Source organism: Passer montanus, unplaced genomic scaffold (assembly GCF_014805655.1).
Source record: "Passer montanus isolate IOZ18808 unplaced genomic scaffold, ASM1480565v1 scaffold38, whole genome shotgun sequence".
NCBI lineage: Eukaryota > Metazoa > Chordata > Aves > Passeriformes > Passeridae > Passer > Passer montanus.
This window is the reverse complement of record NW_024368596.1, coordinates 8,976,043-8,996,494: the sequence shown is the minus strand read 5'-3', so window position 1 is coordinate 8,996,494 and position 20,452 is coordinate 8,976,043. Positions and strand designations below refer to the sequence as shown.

Sequence of the window (20,452 nt, the reverse complement as noted above, 5' to 3'; positions counted from 1 at the left end):
GGGATTGTTCCTTAATTTTAGCCAGTCCCACTAAAGTGGTTTATGCAATGAATTTAGCTCAGAGATGTTGATTTGTGTCACTTGCTGACGAGCTGCTTTGTTCCTCTGCTATTGTTGACCATGTGTAGGATGTGCTGAGGCACAGTGCCCACACTGTGCCCCAGTGCTCCTTAGTCCATGGAAAAACCCAAAAATAGTTCCCAAGTCCTTGTTTCTCCCTCTCAACGCTGTTTTCCCAGCATAGTCTTCAAGACTATGGCAGTTCCTGAAGATTTGAGCAGGGTGTTTGTACAGTGATTTCTCATGGTGGGACATGCTCAGGGTGTGTCTCCACATGCTTGAGGAGCTAACAGCGACTGTGGAACTGTCCCAGAGCTGTGTGTGCAGCCTGTGCTTGAAACACTGCTGCTTTTTAAAAAAAACCTACCAAACTGTGCCCACAGACTGCCATTCTTAAATGCACTGAGTAGTGATTCTTGCTCTTTTCAAGGTGCAGAGCTTTGGGAATAGGGAAGAAACAACCCTTCAGCCAGAAAGATTATCCTTTTTTTTGGTAGAACACGTGCCAGAGCAGCATGAGGGATCACTGCAGCTCCCAGCTTCAGCACAGGCTAACTAGGAGCAGAAGCAAACCTTACAATGTACTCACTTGTTGGGCTAATGCATTTCTTTGGGCAACTAACCAAGAATGTGGCTGTTTTCAGCAGTGTTCAGGGATCTCCACAAGTGTCCCCAGCTGCTGGGACAGCAAGGGCACAGAGGAGGCCAGGCAGCAGAGCAGGAGAGGGAAACCAGCTCCTGGGAGCACTGAGGGAAGCTCCTGACTGGGAGGCACAGGGCGAGGTGTGATGGGGGGTGCCTGCAGGACTGGGGGTGCAGATTTCACAGGGCAGAACAAGGAACTCAAAACTCCAGTATGAACAACTGTATTTTATTGTCCACCTTCTAAAACAAAGGACAGCAACATGCAGAGTGAGCAGGACCCATAAGCCCAGGTTTTTTTTCTACATTTTAATCTATTTTTTTTTGGTCCCAGCTTCCATGTTTCTGAAATCCTCCTAGCAGGCTGCAGTGGTTTCTCTGCTGTGGATTTTTCTGGGCTGTCTCCCTGCTTACAGTCATGTCCTACAAAGACTTACAGGGTTGTTCTTAAAGAAAATTATCAATATCCCCCCCCTAAAACTTTATGGAGATGTCATCATTCTCAAGATATCCAAGTAGATTTAATGTAGGTTTAGGGTAATAGTAAGTTTTTTAATAAAAATACTTCCAAGAAGCTGCTTGTTCCTTTCCTACCTGCTCCTGGTATCTTTTTTCCCATGCTGCTTAACTGAGGACAGATTTGGGGAAGCAAGGGACCCCAAAGAACCTCCTTACACATCTCTCTCAGACTTAAGCAGAGCACTGAAGTGCTGGGGCTGTCGTGGTGCTGCCAGGAGGTGATGGCTGATGTGCCTAAGCAAAGCACAGTTAGAGAGTATGAACCCACTTCCCAGTGCTCACCATGGGGGGCTTCTAAAAGCTTGACAAGCACTACTGAGATATTTCTGGAGAAGGATAATCCTCTAAACTGGCCAGGGAGAAGACAGCCACACAGAGAGCCTTGTGTTTGAGTGCCAGGCTCTCCCTGCAGCACCGGAGGGAGGTGAGACAAGTGGAGGAGATGGGCTCGCTGCTGGGGTTTTGTCCTGTCCACATGGCATCAGCTCAAGGAGCAGCCCCCCATGAAGATCTTGCTCCTTTCCAAAAGGGCCTGAAACACCCTTCCCTCCAGTGTGTCTCCCTGCAGCTGGGAAAAGCAGCAGCTGAAACTATTCTCTGAGAAGTCTCTTTCTTTTCTCCCTCCCCCTCAATGAAGACTCCAGCAGCTGAGCTCCAAGCATCAGCTTGGGCAGGACACAGGGGCTTAGCAGGGCTTTAGGAGATCCCTGGCCTCTGGCTGAAGTAAGACCCCCCCTCAAAGTGTGGTGGCAGAGGCAAACCAGCTTCCAAGTGTGGTGCAGGGGTTGAATCCTTCCGAACACAGCCCTGATGCCCATGAACACATCCTCTATAGCTAAGAGCACTCACACAACACGATCCCATCAATGTTTCATAAGCTGTAAGCAGACCTGCAAACGAAGAGTGTCACCATTCTCTGACCCTGGGTCAGCGCCGGCCACCTCTGCTCCCTCTGGCCGGTGTCAGGCACCTAGGTGAAATACTTGGAGGCCCCTCTGGAAACCCTCTCTTCAGCAGCGCTGGTGGCAAAGGACACCTCCTCATCCTCCTCGTCCAGCTGGAGGCTGCCCGAGGAGAGCCGCACGCGGGCCATGGGCGAGCGCAGCACGCGGCCGTACAGCGAGCAGTAGTCGGCGGCCAGCAGCTCCGGGTCGGAGTCGCTGGACTCGGTGCTGCTGCCCAGGTAGCGCTCGCTGGAGCGCCGCGGCCCCGGAGCCAGCCCTTGCTGGGCTGGGACGTGCCAAAAAACACCCCCTTTCCGGCTGCTGAGAGCCGGGCACGGCCCCAGGGGCCTGAACTCGGAGCCGTAGGGGAAGCGGATGGTTTTCATGTCCGACTGGCTCCAGGACCGCTTGGGAGGCTGCTCCTGAAGGCCGTAATGGAAGGAGCGAGCCAGTGACCTGCTCTCCCCCGCCATGCTCGTGCCCATGGCCTCACCATGGAGCTGCCCAGCCTGGGTCCCGCTCGGGCTCTGCCGGGGGGGTTTTGCTGCCACGGGGCTGCTTGTGCCAGCTGCTCCTGCTGTGTCCTCGCCAGGGGCCAGTGCAGGGCACGGGGGCTGCAGCGCCCTGTCCACATAGAAGAGCACAGGGGGGGCCGGGGCCAGCACGGGCAGGGGACAGGGCACATCTGTGTACACCAGCTGCCGGGCGCTCACTTCCCGCATGTTGCCCACAGAGGTGCTTTTACTGTTCCCAGCAAACTGGTGGTGGGGCCGAAAGGACGTCAAGGGATTCCTGGCTCCGAAGAGGTCCATGGGCTCCCACGCCCGCTCCATCTCCAGCTGGGCGTAGAGCAGGGGGAAGGCAGATGAGCTTTTGGAGTGGGGCAGGAAGGTGGGGGATGCCTCGGGCTTGGAGCGCTCCAGCTCAGCGGCAAACGTCACCTCCATGGTGGAGCTGCGGCGCCGGCTGTCCAGGGTGGGCTCGGAGCCGTGCACGCCGTTGGCGTGGTAGGAGCCCCGGCTGCCGTAGGCCAGGCGCAGCTCCTCCACCTGGGCAGGGCACAGAGCGGGTGGGCAGGGAGCCCAGAGCTGAGGGGCTGGCTTGGCCTGCAGCTGGGGCAGCAATGCCAAGACCCAGGCACAGAGCTGTCGCTGGTGCCAAGGGGACTCACCTGCTTTGACACATCCGTCAGGAGGTCCGGGGAGGAGCGGCACTGCCTCTCGTCGTAGCGGGACGTGTAGTGTTTCCTGCAGGACACGAGCACGGGTAGGTGTACGGCCAGGAGGGTCCTTCCCCTGTCCCCAGTCCCCTCAGGCACTGCCCCCCTCCGTGCCCCTGGTACCTCTCGAAGGGCAGGCTCTTCATCTTAGCCTTCCTCCCGTGCTCCAGCAGCTGCCGCTGAGTCCTGCCACTGCAGCATGGAGGGAGAAATGTGAGCAGCACCATCAGCCCCAGCCCCGTGTGCCTGTGTGAGGGGATGCAGCTGGGGTCTCTCCAGGAGAAGTAGCTGTTATCACCCACTCAGATTCACACAGGGTTGGCATAAAAGGGAGGCTGGGAGCCATCCCCAGGCCCTTCCCAGCCCCAGCAGTTTGGGTTTTTCCCCAGGGAATTTACCTGTAGCGGAAGCTGGAGCCTTTGCTGCACAGAAGGGCTTTGGGCTTTGACTTGGGCTCCTCAGAGAGCCTGAAGAAGGCGTGGTACTCCACACACGTCTTCCAGAAGGCCTTGCAGGTGTCCCGGCTGGCCATGGTGAACTCCAGCGTGTCCTTGCACAGCTCCTGTGTGCCAGAGGCAGGACAGCTGGGGTCAGGAGCACGTCACAAGCTCTGCCATCTGCCCTCCTGATCCCCCAAGGGTCATATGGGCTGTCAGTGGCTCCAGGCAGTGCTCTGTCACCTCGCTGGGGACACAGGAGTAGCCCTCAAGAAGGAGCACTATCATGAGCAGCAGGAATGGATTTTTCTCAAAACTGGGGATTTTGTGTGGCTGACCTTCCATCCCCAGCTGTCTGCTCCCCAGCCCAGCAGCCACCTGTGGCGTGGTACTTACAGAGATGTTTGCATGGAGCTTGATGAGAAAATGCTTCCTCTTGAAACTCAGTTTGCGAATTTTGGACCAGTTGAAGGTGTTGATCTTTGTATTGCCCTGCAAGGACAAACACAGCAATTACAGCTGGATGGGGCAACCTGTAAATACAGAAATGCACTGGGCCAAGGCCTGAGCTCACAGGACTCTGCATCAGTCTCCAAAGCAGCTATTGGAGCTGCTGGGGTTTGGTGTTTGACTGCATCAGCTGGTTCTACAAGTAGAAATTAATGTTCAGGGCTTAACTCTGCCTGCTGAAGCTCTTTGCAGAAGTCCAAGATCCCCAGACAAACCTCAGAGACGTTAAGGCAGGGAATCCTATCTGTGCCAGCTCAAATATCACAGGAGTTAAGGCAGAATCAGTGCCCCAAAGAAATACAAGTCTGCCCTCCTTTGCTGGGAAGTGTAGCAGTGCTCAGCTCACCCCCACCCCTTCAGGCCTGGTTTAAGCAGGCTGCAAGCACACGTTAATTACTCTGTTATCACTTTGCACAAGGTTAGGTGCAGCCACATGGCAGAACCAGGAAAAATCGTGTGACTCCACTCAGTGGCACCAGGACCCTCTCAGCTCTCTGCGAGAGCCCAGATTTTAATGGGCTCACAGATGCTCTAATCATGCGTGAGGGGTGTTTATGGCTCTGAATAAATAACCAGGTCTGGCAGCACTAATTACCAACAGCAGACCCACAGCTAGGTTTTATGTTTGGGTTTGTCGGTTTGTTTTTTTTGCTGTGACAAGATGTTCCCAGGTTGAAATCAGCTGGTGTGGGAGCGGAGCGCTGCCTCATGCTGGCTGGGAGGAAGTCTGTGTTTACTGAGCAGCCCGGCTGTGATTACAGCGCTGTGTAATTGCACACACACACACACACACACGGGGGGGGCTATTTTCGCTGGAAGATTACACGGTGAGCACATGTGACAGAGCCGTGGAACCTGTGCTGCTCACACGGCCACCACGCTCGGGGGACAAGGGCCAGCAGAGCTGGGGCACGTTCAGTGGCACACAGGGATGGTGGGGCTGAGTCCCACAGCATCCCCTTCACCCCCACGGCCTGTGGAACACGTGCCCTTTTGTAGGATTTGGGAGAGTTTGGGGTGCTCAAAGGGGAGAAGGAGAGGCCACCCCCCAGGCTCACCCTCAGCACCAGCACCCCCATGTGTGTCACGGCCAGGTTGATCTGTGTCCCCTCGCCGTCGCTGGCGGGGTGCAGGCGGATCCCGTACATCTCCAGCTTCCTGGCCACGTCCAGCAGCTGAACATCTGACTCCGCGGGTGTCTTCCCTCTGGGGACACAAAACAAACGCACAGGGAGTGACAGGAGTGAGAAGGGAGATGCTGAAATGGGCTGGAAAAAGCAGTTTTGTAGGTGCACATGCTGGCATCACACCCACCCCACTGCCAGCCCTGCCTGGTGATGAGAACATCGTGTCCATCACGATGGAGGTTGTCCATCATGAGAAGAGGTCCATCAGGGGGTTTGGGCAGCCCTGGTGAGCAGCAGCCCTTACCTGTGTCTCCGGTGGTAGTGCATGATCTTGTTGTCCAGGTACTCCTGGTTGGGCAGGTACCTGTGCGTGGCCAGGTGCTGCTGGTCTGTCTCCTCGTGGAAGTCGCCCAGCTCGGCTTTAGGGACACGGGGAGAGCATGGGTTAGGCTGAGAGGGGTCGGGCAGAGGGGAGCCCTGGCTCTCAGCCAAAGCCCATGCCCAGGGAAGGCTCTGCTGGCCCTTACACTGCAGCAGGTGGGAGACCAGCAGCGCCGCGCTCTTGTCGCTGCAGGGCAGCCGCCCCTGAGCCAGGTCCTTCTTGATCTGGAGGGTGAAGAGGTACCTGTGGAGGGGGACAGGAGCATGCCCTGGGGGGGACTGGGTGCTGGGCTGAGCCGTGAGAGCCGTGCCTGTTCCCACATCTCATGGGATGCACACCTGCAGGGTCACAGGATGAGCGTGAAGGCTGCAGCTGGGCACCAGTGGGACCAGCACGTCCCTGCCATTGAAATGCTCATTAGTAGATTTCAAAATTAACATTCTTTTCTGTTTATGAGGGCATTTGTCTCTCTTGGGGCTGACGTTCTGCAGAAGCACTGTCTCAGTTTTATTCTTAGTCCCTGTTTGCAATGCTTTCTCTAAAATTGTAGAAGCTAACAATGTCATTTTTAAAAATGCAGCTAAAGTTGTTCTCTCAGAACACTGCTTGAGGCAGGAGCTAGACTGAGCAGTCAGATTCTGTGCCCAACTGCTAAAGTGTTTGGCAGTAAACAAATTGCAGCCTCATAAGACAGCTGATCCTTCAAGTGGATCGTGTTTAAAAACAGAGGATCAAGAAAAGATATTCTCTGGTTTTGTTCTGTAAAGTGTAATACTTAGGATAACCACTGCACACAGACAGGCTGGGGTGGATGAAGGTAAAGAATTAACACACTGTAAAAAACCATAACTGTGTGGTAAGAAAGCAATAAAACAAGCACTGTACCTGGTCAGTTCTTCTCTCAGGTGGCCGGGGTCCACTGGGAAAAATTTCACCATAAATTTGAAAAGAACCTCCTTAGGATCTTAAAACACAACATCTTCATAAGTTTTCTTTTACATGTCTATTGAGAACATTTACAACTCTCTTCACACATGCTGCCTCCTTACGGAGTAAATTATCTGGACCCTTATAAATCAGGGACTACAGCCTGCCCCCCAAAACCAGCCCGCCCAGGCCCCCAGTATTACCAATGGATGCAAATAGAGATTTGGATATCTAAAGAACACTAAAGAGAAAAATGCTCCAGCAATTCTTTAAATTGCAAAAATCCCTTTTGGAGGGGGTTTCCAGGAAATGGTGCCAGGGAGCATGGCCAGAACCTTGGTGTGATTGCCATCACTGGGGCTGTGTGTTAAACTCAGCCCTTCAAGCACTTGGGATGCAACAACTCCATAGCAAGCTGCTTGGGCAAAGGGTTTTTTTGTGGGGTGAGTGAGAACAAGCAGCCAAGCCCAAGGCAAAATGTCTGGAGGGAGGGAGGCAATTATGTAAGCACTGACTGTCACAGAACACCCTGGGATGGCTCAGAGGGACAGGCCAGAAGGCACAGGGTAAAGGAAATAGGTGCCTGCAACAATTCCAATTGTGGTGCACCCAGAAGGGGAAGGCTCCTTATCAGGCTTTCCCCTTTCAGGGAAATTCATGCAAACCCTGCTCTGCAGCCTCCCCGTGGCAAAGGCTGGGGTCATGGCCCCAAGCTCTCAGTCACCTCCCAGCCATCGTGTTCTTGGGGAAAATACTGTGGGGATGGAAAGGGGCTGCTGAAAGCAGCACTGAGTTAACTCTGGTCATGGCCAGGGAGAGGAGGCTGGGCCTGAACTCAGGCCAGGCTCTGCAGCATCTCCGTGGGGCTGGGGAGGAGCTGCAGGGCAGAGGGGGGACCCTGCCCCACGCAGGTGCCTGGGCCATGAGCTGGAATGGGGAAAGGAGGGCACGCAGGAGCAGGGCCTGTCACACTGCCAGCACAGCCACACAGGCACTCAGCCACCCCTGCTCCTCTGCCAAGCTGTCAGATTATTAACAGCTCCAGCCTAAAATGGGGCAGTACCAGATTGCAAAGGCAGTTGGGTTTCTGCAGGATTTTGTATGGACTGAGGTGTCCTTGCAAACAATCCTGCCCAGCCTCAGCCTCTAAAATGAGCCTGGTTAAGTGCTAGAAGCCAGAGATCCTGTCCCCCAAAAACAACACTGCATGAATGTGCTCGACTGTCACTGTTAATGATTTATAAGAATTCTATTCTTGAAATACTTACTTTTCACTTGTTTTGTAATGGGTTTTAGTGGTTCCAACCAGACCTGAAATGAGGCAAAGAAGAGCTGGGTAAATAAATAACACGAGAGATGGGGAATAAAGGCAGCAGCAGCATGGTGGAATGCAACATGAAAACGCTGGCCAGCTTGGCTGCAGTGACAAGTGTCCTGCTGGGCAGTGCCACACGGATGGCTGTGGATAGACCATGAGCTGTAGATGTCACTGGGGCTTGTGGCTCCCCTCCTAACTCCCATTTTCAGGGGTTTCCTGCCATCATGGAAAAGCTTCCTGTTGAATTTTCCATTTGGAATTTCAGGGAGGTGCTACCCACCCCCAGCCATGCAGGCACTGGCAGCTCCAGCTGCACTCACCTGGTTCCCAGCCTGGCTGAGAAACTCCAGCCCAAAGTACTCCTTCTCCACGAGGTTGAGGTGGCTGCAGGTGAGGTTGAAGAGCCCTTTCCCACAGGATTTTTGCTAGCAAACAAACACAGCACAGAAGCAGCAGGTTAGGCAACGCTGACAGCAGCTGTGATGGGATTTCAGAGAGTTGGGGAGAAGTCTCAGCTCCCTTCCTGCACCCCTTTCCTGACCATGCAGCAGCAGAATCTTAATCAACAAATGCTGTTGGCTCCAGCATGAACAACAGGACAACTGCATGCTGTGCTCCCTGCTTTTGGAAATCAGATTCCTTCCCATCATTCTCTCCTTTATTAAGGAACATAAACCAGAAAGGAGAGCAAGAGAAAATAAACCATGTTTTGACTCGCTGCTCACAGCTATCACTGTGTGGGCAGTTCTGTCCCTGGCAAACCAGTGAGTGATCCCCAGGATCACTGCCTGAACCAGGGACAGCCATGGCAAACGTGCTTAATTAAGAGCCAACGGAGCAGCCCTCAAACCTGTGCAGTGAGTCCGTGTGTCCCAGCAGCTGGGGATGAGCTGCTATTATGGTTCATGGTAATTAACTGCAACAGGACCAGGGATCCTGTGCCGTGGGCTCTGAGTCATCCGTGGGCTTTAGCAATAGGAATTAAGGGGTGCTACATGCTGATAAGGGAGGCCAGGCTGTGGTTATTCCCAGTAAACAGAAACACTTGGAGGGTGTTTTCTTGACTTGTTGCCATGCTGTGTGACCTGGCTGGAGAACAAACCAGGAGGCCCCCGACTCTGGAATATGCTCCAGAAAGCACCAGAAATTAAAATGGCAGTGACCCACCCCAACAAAACCCTGATGAACCATGAGCCTGCCTTCATCAGCTTGTGAAAAGCAGACCAAAAAGAAGTAATGGTTATTGCAAAAGCAGGCTGGAGCAGAGAGGCCAGGTTAGACAGCTGCTAAATTATCACATGCTGGGTGATGGAGGGGAAGACAGGCTGCAGCTCCCTGTGGCAGTGGCTGTCCCCAGCAGGGATGGGAGGGACCTGGCTGCTGGTGGTGATGCACACTAATAACCACCTTTCAGGGCTTCTCCTGGGATGAAATTGCTGGCTCTGTGCTGAAAGGCTGCAGAAAAGTGATAGCATAATAACAGCATTGGCTCTGCAGCACTCCCAGTTCCCCTCAAAATTACTGGATCACAAGGGTAATTAAAAAAATTATAAATGTTTTTTTTCCAAGCTAGAATTTTCTAGCATGAAAGGCCTTGGCCTTTGTCAGGCAGCCAGGAAAGACAATTTCTTACTGGGTTATTACCTACCATATGTGTGCTGGGAGTGACCCACTCTGCTCCAAGGCCAGCACTGCCCAGGGCAGGCACCACGGGACAGGAGCAGCCCCAAACCCAGGAAAACCTGCTCACTGGGAGCCACAGCCCTGCTGCTGCAGGGGTGCTTTAGAAGCAGAGCCTTTCCCTTGCAGAGTGTTGCTTGCAGGTGTCCTGTCCTGGATTTTGGGGTGCTGAGGCCAGTGCTTCCTCAAGCACTGGGGTGCAGCCATGCTCAGCAGCATCAGCCCTGCACTGAGTGAGGGAAGGGTGGTGTGTGCTGGGGGAGCACAGTGCAAGGCAGAAACATGGCATGTGGGGCTGTTTGCCCCATGCCCCAGCCCACAGGTGCCTGTGGGAATGCTGCAGGGCCAGGTGAGCACCCGCAGGCAGAAACCCCAGAGCAGAAGGTGAAAAGGAGAGGCTGCACTTGCCCTGCACTGCTCAGTGAGAGCATCTGGGACTGTGAGCAGGATCAGAAAGCCAGAGGCACTTCCAGGGGCAGACAGCAACACGTGCAACACACGGGACACACACACACCCCCATGTCCCCAGAAGGACTCTGGCAGCAGCTGCAGCCCAAAGGCCAAGCCCATTTCTGCAGCATTGCCACAGGACAGGCTGCCACTCCCAGGTCCATGGGTTAGGGGTGAGCATCAGCTCATGGGATTTGCTGTGATTTTTTCGCACCAACTTGGGGGATGCCTGTCCATCAGCACAGAGTGTCATGCATCAAAAGCCACCAGCCTCCCTGTGCCCCTGCTCCTCTGCCAGCAGGCCCACACACCTCCTGGCAAGGAATCCCCAGCTTTACAAGGGACACACGACCACAGCAGACTCTGTCCTTCACCCAGCCTCAGCAGCTACTTTTTCTGGGTTTGTTTGGTTTTCCTGCAGCATCCCAGGCCCTGCCATGGGGGGTGTTCAGGAGGGAGGGCACAGTGGGGACATTCAGAGATGTGCCAAGCCCCTCTCTGCCCTGCCCTGAGGGCTCAGACCTCTTACCCCAGGAACCATCTCCAGTGCTCAGCTGAAGGAAATCCTGGGAACTCAGTGGTCCCAAATGTCAGCAAGGATGCAGATGGAGGCAGAAACCTTCCTGGGTCAGCATCCAGCACCAGGAGAGGAACTTGTTCTCATGCAAAGCAGCCTGGAAAGGAGACCTTGCTGCACATGCCAGCAGCTGTGACACCACGTGAGGCAGGTAGAGAGTTTACACTGAGTGTGAGGAGCAGGGGCAGTCAGGCCCTCTGCCTTTTCTCTCTTTTGTCCTTTCCCTCCCATTACACTGAAGTACTTCTCATTCAAAAGAGCTTTCCAAAGTCAGGAGGGGTTTGGGAAGAGTTGCTTAAAATATCTGCTCAAAACTTAGCCCAAAGCACTCCTTTTATACCGGGGAAGTCACTAATTCAGCGACTCATTTATCGTACCCACACAGCAGCAGCAAATGCACGAAATGCCTAAAAGGGGTTTCCAATACCATTCCATGCTAAAAAAGGAAATGACCAGGAGTTCCTCTAATGGAAGCTATTTGCTGCAATAACATGTCGTGCAGAGCTATAGTGCTGCCTTTTGAGCAAATAAGAAAACAGAGGTGGAAAAAAATGCAGCAACATTGTAGCAGAAGAATCTTTTGAATTGGGTTTCAGTATGACCTGATCTAATCAATGGGAGCAGGAGGGGAAGGCATTTTAAAATGACTTGTCTCATTTTTGAGCTGACTCCTGGACTAGGATAGATTAATTAAACTAAATCAAACAACTTCCATACTGTGTCAAGGCATGGAATTGCTTTATAATCCTCTTTTGTGCAAAATACTGTCACAAAGAAATGGAGCTGTGCATCTGAGAGAGCAGTTCTCAAGCTGTGCTATAAACCACAGAAGAGGACAGTATAAGAAAAGCAACAGAACTTGAAAAAAACCAAAACATTTTATATTAAACACCCTGCTCCCACAGGAGATGCAGGTAAGTACTAGAACAAATCTACTTGAATTAGCTAATTCAATTAGCTACTGTGATTATGAAACCCTAACCAACAGTAAATGTGCAATCACACTTGTAAAGAGATGTTTCTAACACACAGACATAGCTGCTTTCAGTTATCTGTACACATATGCATAAATCTAACACCACAGATATATAATACTTAACAGTTTAAACCTAGTTCAGAGCTAGCATTTATTAAATGTGAATTATTAATCACAATGTGTTGTGGACATTGCCATGCAGAAAATAAGAGTTTTTTCCTCAGCTATTCACAAAACCACACAGTTTTCTTTTTCAGCTGAATGCCCAGGAGAAGATGTGTGCAGATGTTTCTCAACAGGGATAACTTGGACAAATATACTATTTTTATTCTGTTCCCAGGCTTTACTTCTTTGCTGAATGTTTACACCGGCAGCCAGACAAACGAGAGAACTCAACACCTGTCCAGACCATCACTTCATATTAACTGATTTACTAAAGATCACATCAGGTAAGTAAAAGCCATTCCTCCTTCTTCATAAATAATGCCAATAACAGGGGAGCAGATGAGTATGTTGATACCAAAAAACACCTACCAATTAGTTCTAGAAAGCTTCATTTTAAATTTGAGATTGGTTTCCTTGTTTGTTTAGCTGGCATTTTTAAAGCTGAAAACAAGAAGCTATCAGACACCATGCAATCCTTCAGAGCAGCAATGACTTAATAATTAACACCAAAAAAAATCAGTAAGAATATGATACCCACTTACATCAACTACAAAGATCTTCTGGGAGTCATCCAGGAACTGGACTTTCAGGTGCAGCATCCTCGGGCACGCAGCTGGGTGTGCAGCAGGCACAGCAGTGCTAGCAGTGTGAGCCAGGAGCTGGGAAGGCAGCCCTGACTCCTCTTGCACACATAATTCCCTCTCAGCTGGATGGAGAAGGCTGCACTCACAGATGTGGAGCAGAGGCTGCAGCAAACGAGCTGACTGCCTAAAAACTATTAAAAAAACCCCAACAAACCAACAAGTCCCTTGGTTTAAATGTCACCACTGCAATAAAAGAGGTTTTCTGCCTGTGAATTATGGGTGTGTTAATAGGGGGGAGATTGGCAGTAATGGGGCTGAGATAAATGCTCACTGTCACAGCTGGTGGTGACCAATGTGGGGGCAGAGCAAGCCCAGGCTTGGTACCACGGGTCAGGGGCAAGAGCTGAGCATCTCTGCTGCCAGAGTCACCCAGCAGGCCACCCTTGCTCTGCTCTGCTCAGGGTGCACTGGCAGAGCAGCTGGCTGGCAGCTGTGCTGGCTCCATGGGGTGGGCAGAGCATGTCCTGGCCACTGAGGGATGAGTGGATGGGCTGATGTACTTCACCAGAGACTGGAAAATGTTTCCAGCTGGACTTGAAACCAGTTGTGAGTCCTTCCTGGAGAGGCAAACCTGCCCCTAACTCCCAGCTCACACCCTGGTAGAGTAGCTTAGTGAAGTCTCCTTTGAGACAACCTGGTTCCCAGTTCAAATCTGAAAAGCCCATGTCCCCCTCATCAGCTCATCCTGGGAGTGCCAGGGCCAGCCCCCCACGCTCAGAGCCCCAGCTCAGCCCAGGCTGCTCTGTGCAGCCTTGCTCAGAGTGCTGCCTGCCTGGGGACACTTGTGCTGCCTCTCTGCCCCTGTGCTGCAGGACATGAGGAGCTCTCTGACCCCTCTGGCTCCCCTCACCCATCAGAGGCTGCTCACTGAGCTTTTGGGTGAAAGCAGCCTTTGGGCAGGAGCCCCCACTTTCAGAAATAAATGCACTGATCAGTGCCAAAGGCAGGCACTGGATTGGCTTAGGGGATCATTATTGCTGCTGGAAAAAGTCACAATCACACACGATCCTGTGGGACCCAGAGTGATAGAAGCATGGCTCAGCAAATAAGGAAAAAAAAACCCATGTTTAGATTTGCAGAGATTTTCCTTGGTGCTCCCTTGCCTGTTTTTACTGAAACTTCCACTGTAAGTCACTCCACGCCATTTGCCATGGCCTCTCTTACACTTCCCAAATATTCCTGAGGATGTCAAGACAGAGGCCATCAGGGCAACATACCTTGTCATTTCTGGTACAGAGAGAAAGACCATAGAGCTTTTTATCCACAGAAAAACATGTAAATTTTCTGTTAACCAAGACAACCCCTGGTCTGGGGCTGGGGATGGGCAAGGAAATGCCCCAAACCTCCCCACTGCCTCCAGAGAGAGGAGCAGGCTGTGAGAGAACAAACTCTGGCAGAGAAGGGACATAACAATGCTACCCCTGCATCACTGTGCATTGCTGGCCCTCACACTCTGTCATGTTTATCTTCAAATTTGGTTTAGAGGAAAGGAAATTGAGATGTATAGATAAAGTCATTAGAGATCTGCCAGGGGATTTTGAACACCACAGTCCAAGAGGCAAGAGCCCACACCCAGCTCGTTGCTGAGCAGACAGAAATGCACACTTGAAATGCCAGACAGGGCTCACCCAGGTGGACTTTGGTCAGCTGTGACCTTTCATACACTCACATTTCACCTCCCCTTCCTCAGCTGGAGCTGCAGGGAGAACACCCACGTTCCCTCCTCACCCAGCCATAACTCCCCCAGCTGCAGGGCCAGGGAGCAATGCAGCTCCTGGCTGCATTACTGAGAGCAGCTCTGGCACAGCCAAAATCCTTCTGAACAACTCCAGGCCCACAACAGGCTATCCCAGCTGGTTAATGCATCCAAGGCATGGCACCAGCACTGTAAACAGGGACATTTCCTTCCAGAGCAGGGTACCTACCACATTCCTGCTGCCCTTCCAGGAGGAATGGCTTCACTCTCAGCTGGGGTCCCAGCTTATACACAGTTGCTTTACACTTTTTATAAAATATACCCCTTTAAAAGTATTAAAAAAATTTTAAAAAGCCTGAAAAAATTGAGTTTGTTTAGCTTAAAAAGAGAAAAAAGGAACAACAATCACCTGACTGATGCAGAGCCATTCCAGAACGGATCAGCTGTGTTCCCAAGCTAAAGAGAAAATTAAGAGTTTGCTAGAAATTGCAGGGAAGATCTGAGTTAGCTCCTAGGAAAGACCCTTAAATTGTGAGGCAGAAAAAACACTGGAGCAGGCTGGAAAAACCAGAGCTGATTTAGACACACCTGTAGGGGACAGTCCAGGTACATGGTCCTTCCTTCAAACCTTTAACAGTGATCATTGTTTTGCATTTTCTCCACATTACATCTTGGACATATCTCAATAGTTAGACCTGACTTGCCATATCCTGCCCTTGTAAAAACTTCTGCCTCAAAACTGTTCTATTTATTGAATATAATAAACAATGATACATTTACATTTTCATCAAATTTTGCTTACCAACCATCAGCTAAATAATCTGACATCAGAGTGTTGAAACTCATTATTCATAAGCAATCACTGTGAAAATGGAAATAATTGCATTTTTTATTTTGTGTTTAGGTGGGGTTCATCCATCACCTTCAAACTGCAGGATAAGACATCCCTGAGCAGCCTTTTGATACCAGAAGGTGACATTATGCAGCAGCATTTTGCCCCAGTCCCACCCAAGGCAAAATCAGTGCATAGTGTCATGCTCAAAGAATCATAGAATTAAGGCAAATCTTATTCTCGTGATTATATTTTTATTTCAGCTTCAGCAGCTAAGTGGCTCTTTCTGCCTACCTGCAATAACAGAGTAGGAAATCCCAAATAACCTCGATTACACACTAAAAACTCCAAGCACAGCTGCAATTCCAGACACCTGAGAGAAATTAACCTTAGGTGCAATACATTCTTTGGAGTCCCGAAGCCCTGAAACCTGAATTTATTTCCATTTCTGTTCTGTTTTCAGCCTGTGTTTGGCTGCCAGAGCGGAGCACCGCCCTGCTCTGAGCGGGACCATCCCAGGACAAGCCACTCGCTGCTTCCACGCTCCCTCTCGTGGTGCTGTGGTGCCCCACAAGAAGCACAGAGGGACTCGGTGTGCAGGGATGAGCAGGTCCCTCCAGCAGTCACACTTTCCAGCGTGCACCCATGGGCATTGCTGACCTTTCCTCCTTTTGCAGATTTTACATGTTATGTAAAAACTGCTACCAGGAGTGCAGAAGGGAGCTTGCTGTAAGCAAATACAAATGACAGCACAGGCTGTACAAGGAACTTAATACTGCCCTGACTCTGGTGACATCCAGAGCACTTTATCTCATTTTTGATATGCCAGTTGCCCTGTGTTGTTGGCACAGCTATATAAAAAGCACTCTGTGATGTTTAATTCAAACAGGTCACTTCAAAGACATGAGAAAGCAATTTATGCAGCAACAGAAAGCCTCTTAAATGCATTGAATCAAAGGAGCACTGATGCCTCCAAGGAGCTGGGCATTGCACAGCATTCAGTGATTTCCAGCTGGGCAGAGGAGCCTCACCACACCTGTGCAGCACTGGGCTGTACCTTTATTTTTTGCTGTCCTTTATTTTTTCATGTTGTGTCTGGGACACTTGCTGAGCATCAGGAAGAATCCTAGAGCCAGTGGCTTTGTCTGAGGAAGCTGCCAAACGGAGTCTGCAAATGCCAGGTGAGTGCTAGTGGGAAGGACAGAGTTCTGAGGAACTCTACTGCTTATTTTCAGGACAGATGTGGTTTCCCTCTTGGCTCAAAACAAACGACTTTGGTTGAGTAAGCCTTGATTACACCTAGACAAAGAAAGCACATGTTCTCCAGGTTCCTCCAGACCTATTCCACCTCATGGATCTTCATTCTGAGTTTTATTAACACTTCCCTCCCTGGTAGCCCCTCTACCCCCACTCTTTTTTTCCCTTTTATTCTTTCCCAAAAGACCCTTATCACATTGTAGTCCTACCAGGGCACTCCAGATTCCAGGAATACAGCTCACAGCAGAGGGAAGGGCGTGTCAAAGCCACTCTTCACAGCAGGCAGTGGAGGACAACAGAGCAGTATCCACCTGAAGCTGGGAGCTTGGTACTTTTGTAGTGATCAAAGGTGATCCCCACTTCATGGCTTCTCTTCCAGGGCCTTCTGGCAGGTGGTGGCAGCTACAAGACAGACATATTTCCAGAACCAGGAAACATTCCTACATTGTGACTGTCCCAGGGTCCCAGGGGTACCTTCACAAAACCTTTCCAGATTATTAAAGTGGGCCCCAAGAGGGAGCCATTCAGATGATCCTGTGCCAACAACTACTTCAGAGACAGCTGAAAGGAAAGGAATGCAGCTGGACACCCAGGCACTTCTAACCACAGCCTGATAATGGGCAGGCCCTGCAGCTAAAATCTTTCTTCTAACCTATTAAAACATCTGCATTACTGAGATTAGACCCAGAGCACTTGGCAAGGCTGTGCTAATTCCTGGAACAACAAATGGAAAATAATGACAAGATCAGTAATGTGACTGTGGTCCCTGCAAGGGACTTCAGGGACCCCACATGACAGCCCAACACACAGAGGCAGGAGCTACACTCACCTCACACACTCCTTCCCCCAGCAGGTTATCCAATATCATCTTAGAAAATCCCTCACCACCCCACAGAGCTGCAAACTGCTCCAGCACTTACGTGTGCTCTGTGAGCAGCTTTCTCTCTTTTCCAACACAGATCAGCTTTCTGAAAATTCAGTTCAATTCTTCTTGTTTTCCCACAGAAGCCAGGCTGTTAGAGATCACAAAATCATTATTAATTTGAAGAAAAGGGATCTAAGATCTGTCCCAGCAGTAGGATGGATCCCAAGCTGATGACTGCTCATCTTACCTTGCCAGTTCCCAAAAAGACAAGCAGCCCTTCAGGAATGTCACAGACAGCAAGTGTATTTTCTCTTTTCTGGGCTGACCAAATAATTCAAAGATAATGTCAAAGTAGATCTTCTAAGTCAGCCTAATGGCAGGAGGAAATAAATTATTTCTGGAAATACCAGAAATTTCCCAGAAAGCTGATTGTTTGCTTTACTGAGTTACAGTTACAAACTAATTAAACCTTTTCGTAGAAGCATGAGTCTTAAGACTGAACATGTTAACATTGTTGTCTCACAAATGTATGAAATACTAATCCTTTTTGTGAGTCTGAGAATTTTTCAACTTTGTTATTTAAGTTCTAGTCCACTTATTTATTTACATGCAAGAAGTCCAATTTCAAAATTATTCTGCAATGCTGGTGCATCTGACTCCAAGCAAGTCCAAGCACCTCCACCTCTCTAACACACCCATGCCCATATGCCCACAGGAGGGAAGTGCCACAATTATCATTTTTCTTCCCAGGCAAGAACAATTGAGGTCACTCAGTAACTGGCAGTGTTGCTGAGTCTCAAATCCCATGCAAGCCTAATCACTGGAAATATGCTTAGGAGGAAGTAAGGCACTGCTAAGAGAGCTGTCACAGCACACTCAGGCTGAACCAGCAGAACACCAAGGAGCACAGACATGCCACAAACCAAACAAGCAGCAAAGCTCCCCTGTGAGTGAATTTTACAGGTTCCTACAACATGAGAGACTCTCCCATCAATTATTGCACTTATTGCTCCAGAGCCTTTGGAGGGACTTGAAGAAAACGGTTTTGAAGGAGAGCACCAGTGGCAAGTGAGCTGATTCCATACTAAATACATTGTTCCACAGAGAACAAGTTTCATCCCCTACGATCCTGCAATCACTGCCAGCCCAGCTCTGCCCTCAGCAGCACCAGCACACTGCTGCCAGCGGGACCTGCACAGCTCAGAGCCTCCTTCTCTGCTCCTCCCAGCTGCATTACCAGACAGAGATAAAAGTGGCTCTGTAAAACACCCCAAACCCACATTTTTCCCTTTCAGGGTGCAGAACATTGGGCCACGTCACCCCCTGACAGAGCACACCCGGAGCTGCTCGCGCTTCCTGCAGCGAGCTGTGACTCACCCAGCCCTGCAGTGCCCAGGCTGCTGCCCTTCCAGCACAGATAACTCACAGGGGCAACACGCACTGCTCTGCAAGCCGTATCTCATTTTAATTAAGACGAGACACTTCCACCTAGTTTCACACTGTAATTACAGCCCAGCCTCCCCGGGCAGATGCCAGCACGCAGCTGCACACGAGGTGTGGCCGGCGGTTCACCCTCCACCCTGGCAGGGTCCCTGTGCTGCCTGTGGGGTTTGTGTGGCTGTGGGGTGTGCCCTGGGCAGTGGCACAGTTACGTGTCACCCGTGCTGGCTGGGGGAGCAGGGTGGGGACAGGCCTCTCACCAGTGCTGCAGCTGGCTCCTGCTCTCTGATGGCTCTGGGGGGACATCCCTGGTGCTGCAGCTGGCTCCTTGCTCCCTGATGGCTCTGGGGGGACATCCCTGTCCTCTGGCTGCATGGGGAAAGCTGCAGGACACTGCAGGCACCTGCAGAGCAAGACCTGGTGGAGCAAAGCAAAAGCTGCCATAACACACTACATAAACAGCCCCAAAATCAGGCAGAGCAACATGACAGTGCCACACCTATTTAACAAAGGATGCTACACAAGCCTGTGCAGCAGCAACCGAGTTCACTCTCAGCACCAAAGACTTTTGAAAGATAATAGCTTAAATAACAATATTATTCCTTCCTTAAAATCACCAACCCAGCCTCTGTTACACTGTCACCTGGAAATAAACTAGTGCTGTAAGTCACAGGGGCTTAACTCACATCACTCCCCAACCTACAAGTGGAAATAGGAAGCAGCTTCCTCAGTTACACTGAGTGCCATAAGGAATTGGGAGTATTGTTGCTGCATTCTGACTCCTTTTAAACCACATGAGAAGTCAGACTCGCACAGCAATGAATCCAGTAGTAACACCTCAAAGCAGACAGATCCTGAAGTGTCAGCTCCCACCCTCAGCAGCACTAATGAGGGCAGGCTTCACCATCATCTCTCAGCTAGGTTAGGGAAGCAGATATTTCACCCAAAATCACTTAGAAGCACACCCTGCTCTTCTCTCTCATTTTCCTCTCGAGATGGAAACTACTTCTCTATTGCAGCAAAGGAAGTGTGAGCAGGAAGAAGAAACATCACAGAAACCTACCTACAAGATAAGGCTAATGCTGCTTCAGCTGGAGGAGGGGTGGTGAGCAGGCTACGTGGTTTTGCCTGCTGACACACTGCTGAGGACTGAAGGTACCAAGGTATCAACTCTTTCTCAACTTGAAATCACATTTTCCATTAAGGCACAGCTTTAGTTACAAACACAGTACTAAAGGTCAGTGCCAAGACTGCATGTCCTGAGGAAGATGCACTTTTTGTTACAGGGCCCAGATGACAATCATTGACTTGGCAAATTCAGGGCTTTTACTGAGCATTTAAGATAATTGCTATCAAATAGCTTTCGGCATTTTGGTTTTCTGGAAAAATCTTGTGGCAGAGTGCCAGGAGCACTCACTCTGCCAGGGTGGTACAAAGATGTCAGCTCTGGCTGGAGGGCAGCTACAGACACTGCAAGGTGATGCCAGGACTTGTGGCCATCTTCACACACATGAAGCCTGCATGGAAACAAGAATGTTACACACACAAGACAAACAGAGATTTCTTTTGAACAAAGCTCCACCACACTGGCCTGTGAGGGGGCTGCTCTGAAGTGGCCCCCAGCTCAGGGAGTGCCTGCCTGGCACAGGAGGATGATGCACAGCCCTTGCTCCCCTTCTCTCTGCTCTGAGCTCCAACATTGAGCTCTACACCCAGCTGGGGCACAGCTGTACACCCTGCTCCCCACACCAGGACTCCCTCAAGACAATTCAGATGTGGTTACCT

General features: G+C 50.8%; 1 protein-coding gene across 1 annotated transcript; it reads right to left on the bottom strand.

Moving 5' to 3' along the window:
- Window positions 1-915: 915 nt before the first annotated feature.
- FRMD7 (FERM domain containing 7) lies at window positions 916-20,441 on the bottom strand. Its single transcript, XM_039717360.1, has 16 exons — window positions 18,928-20,441; window positions 17,475-17,597; window positions 17,283-17,375; window positions 14,683-16,764; window positions 12,476-12,708; window positions 8,406-8,510; window positions 8,036-8,078; window positions 6,726-6,759; window positions 5,986-6,083; window positions 5,763-5,877; window positions 5,390-5,537; window positions 4,218-4,313; window positions 3,783-3,946; window positions 3,508-3,576; window positions 3,337-3,412; window positions 916-3,214 (listed from the first exon to the last, which is right to left on the bottom strand). The coding sequence occupies exons 4-16, from the start codon at window positions 14,699-14,701 to the stop codon at window positions 2,192-2,194; spliced, it is 2,223 nt and encodes a 740-aa protein (XP_039573294.1). The 5' UTR covers window positions 14,702-16,764; window positions 17,283-17,375; window positions 17,475-17,597; window positions 18,928-20,441; the 3' UTR covers window positions 916-2,191.
- Window positions 20,442-20,452: the final 11 nt, after the last annotated feature.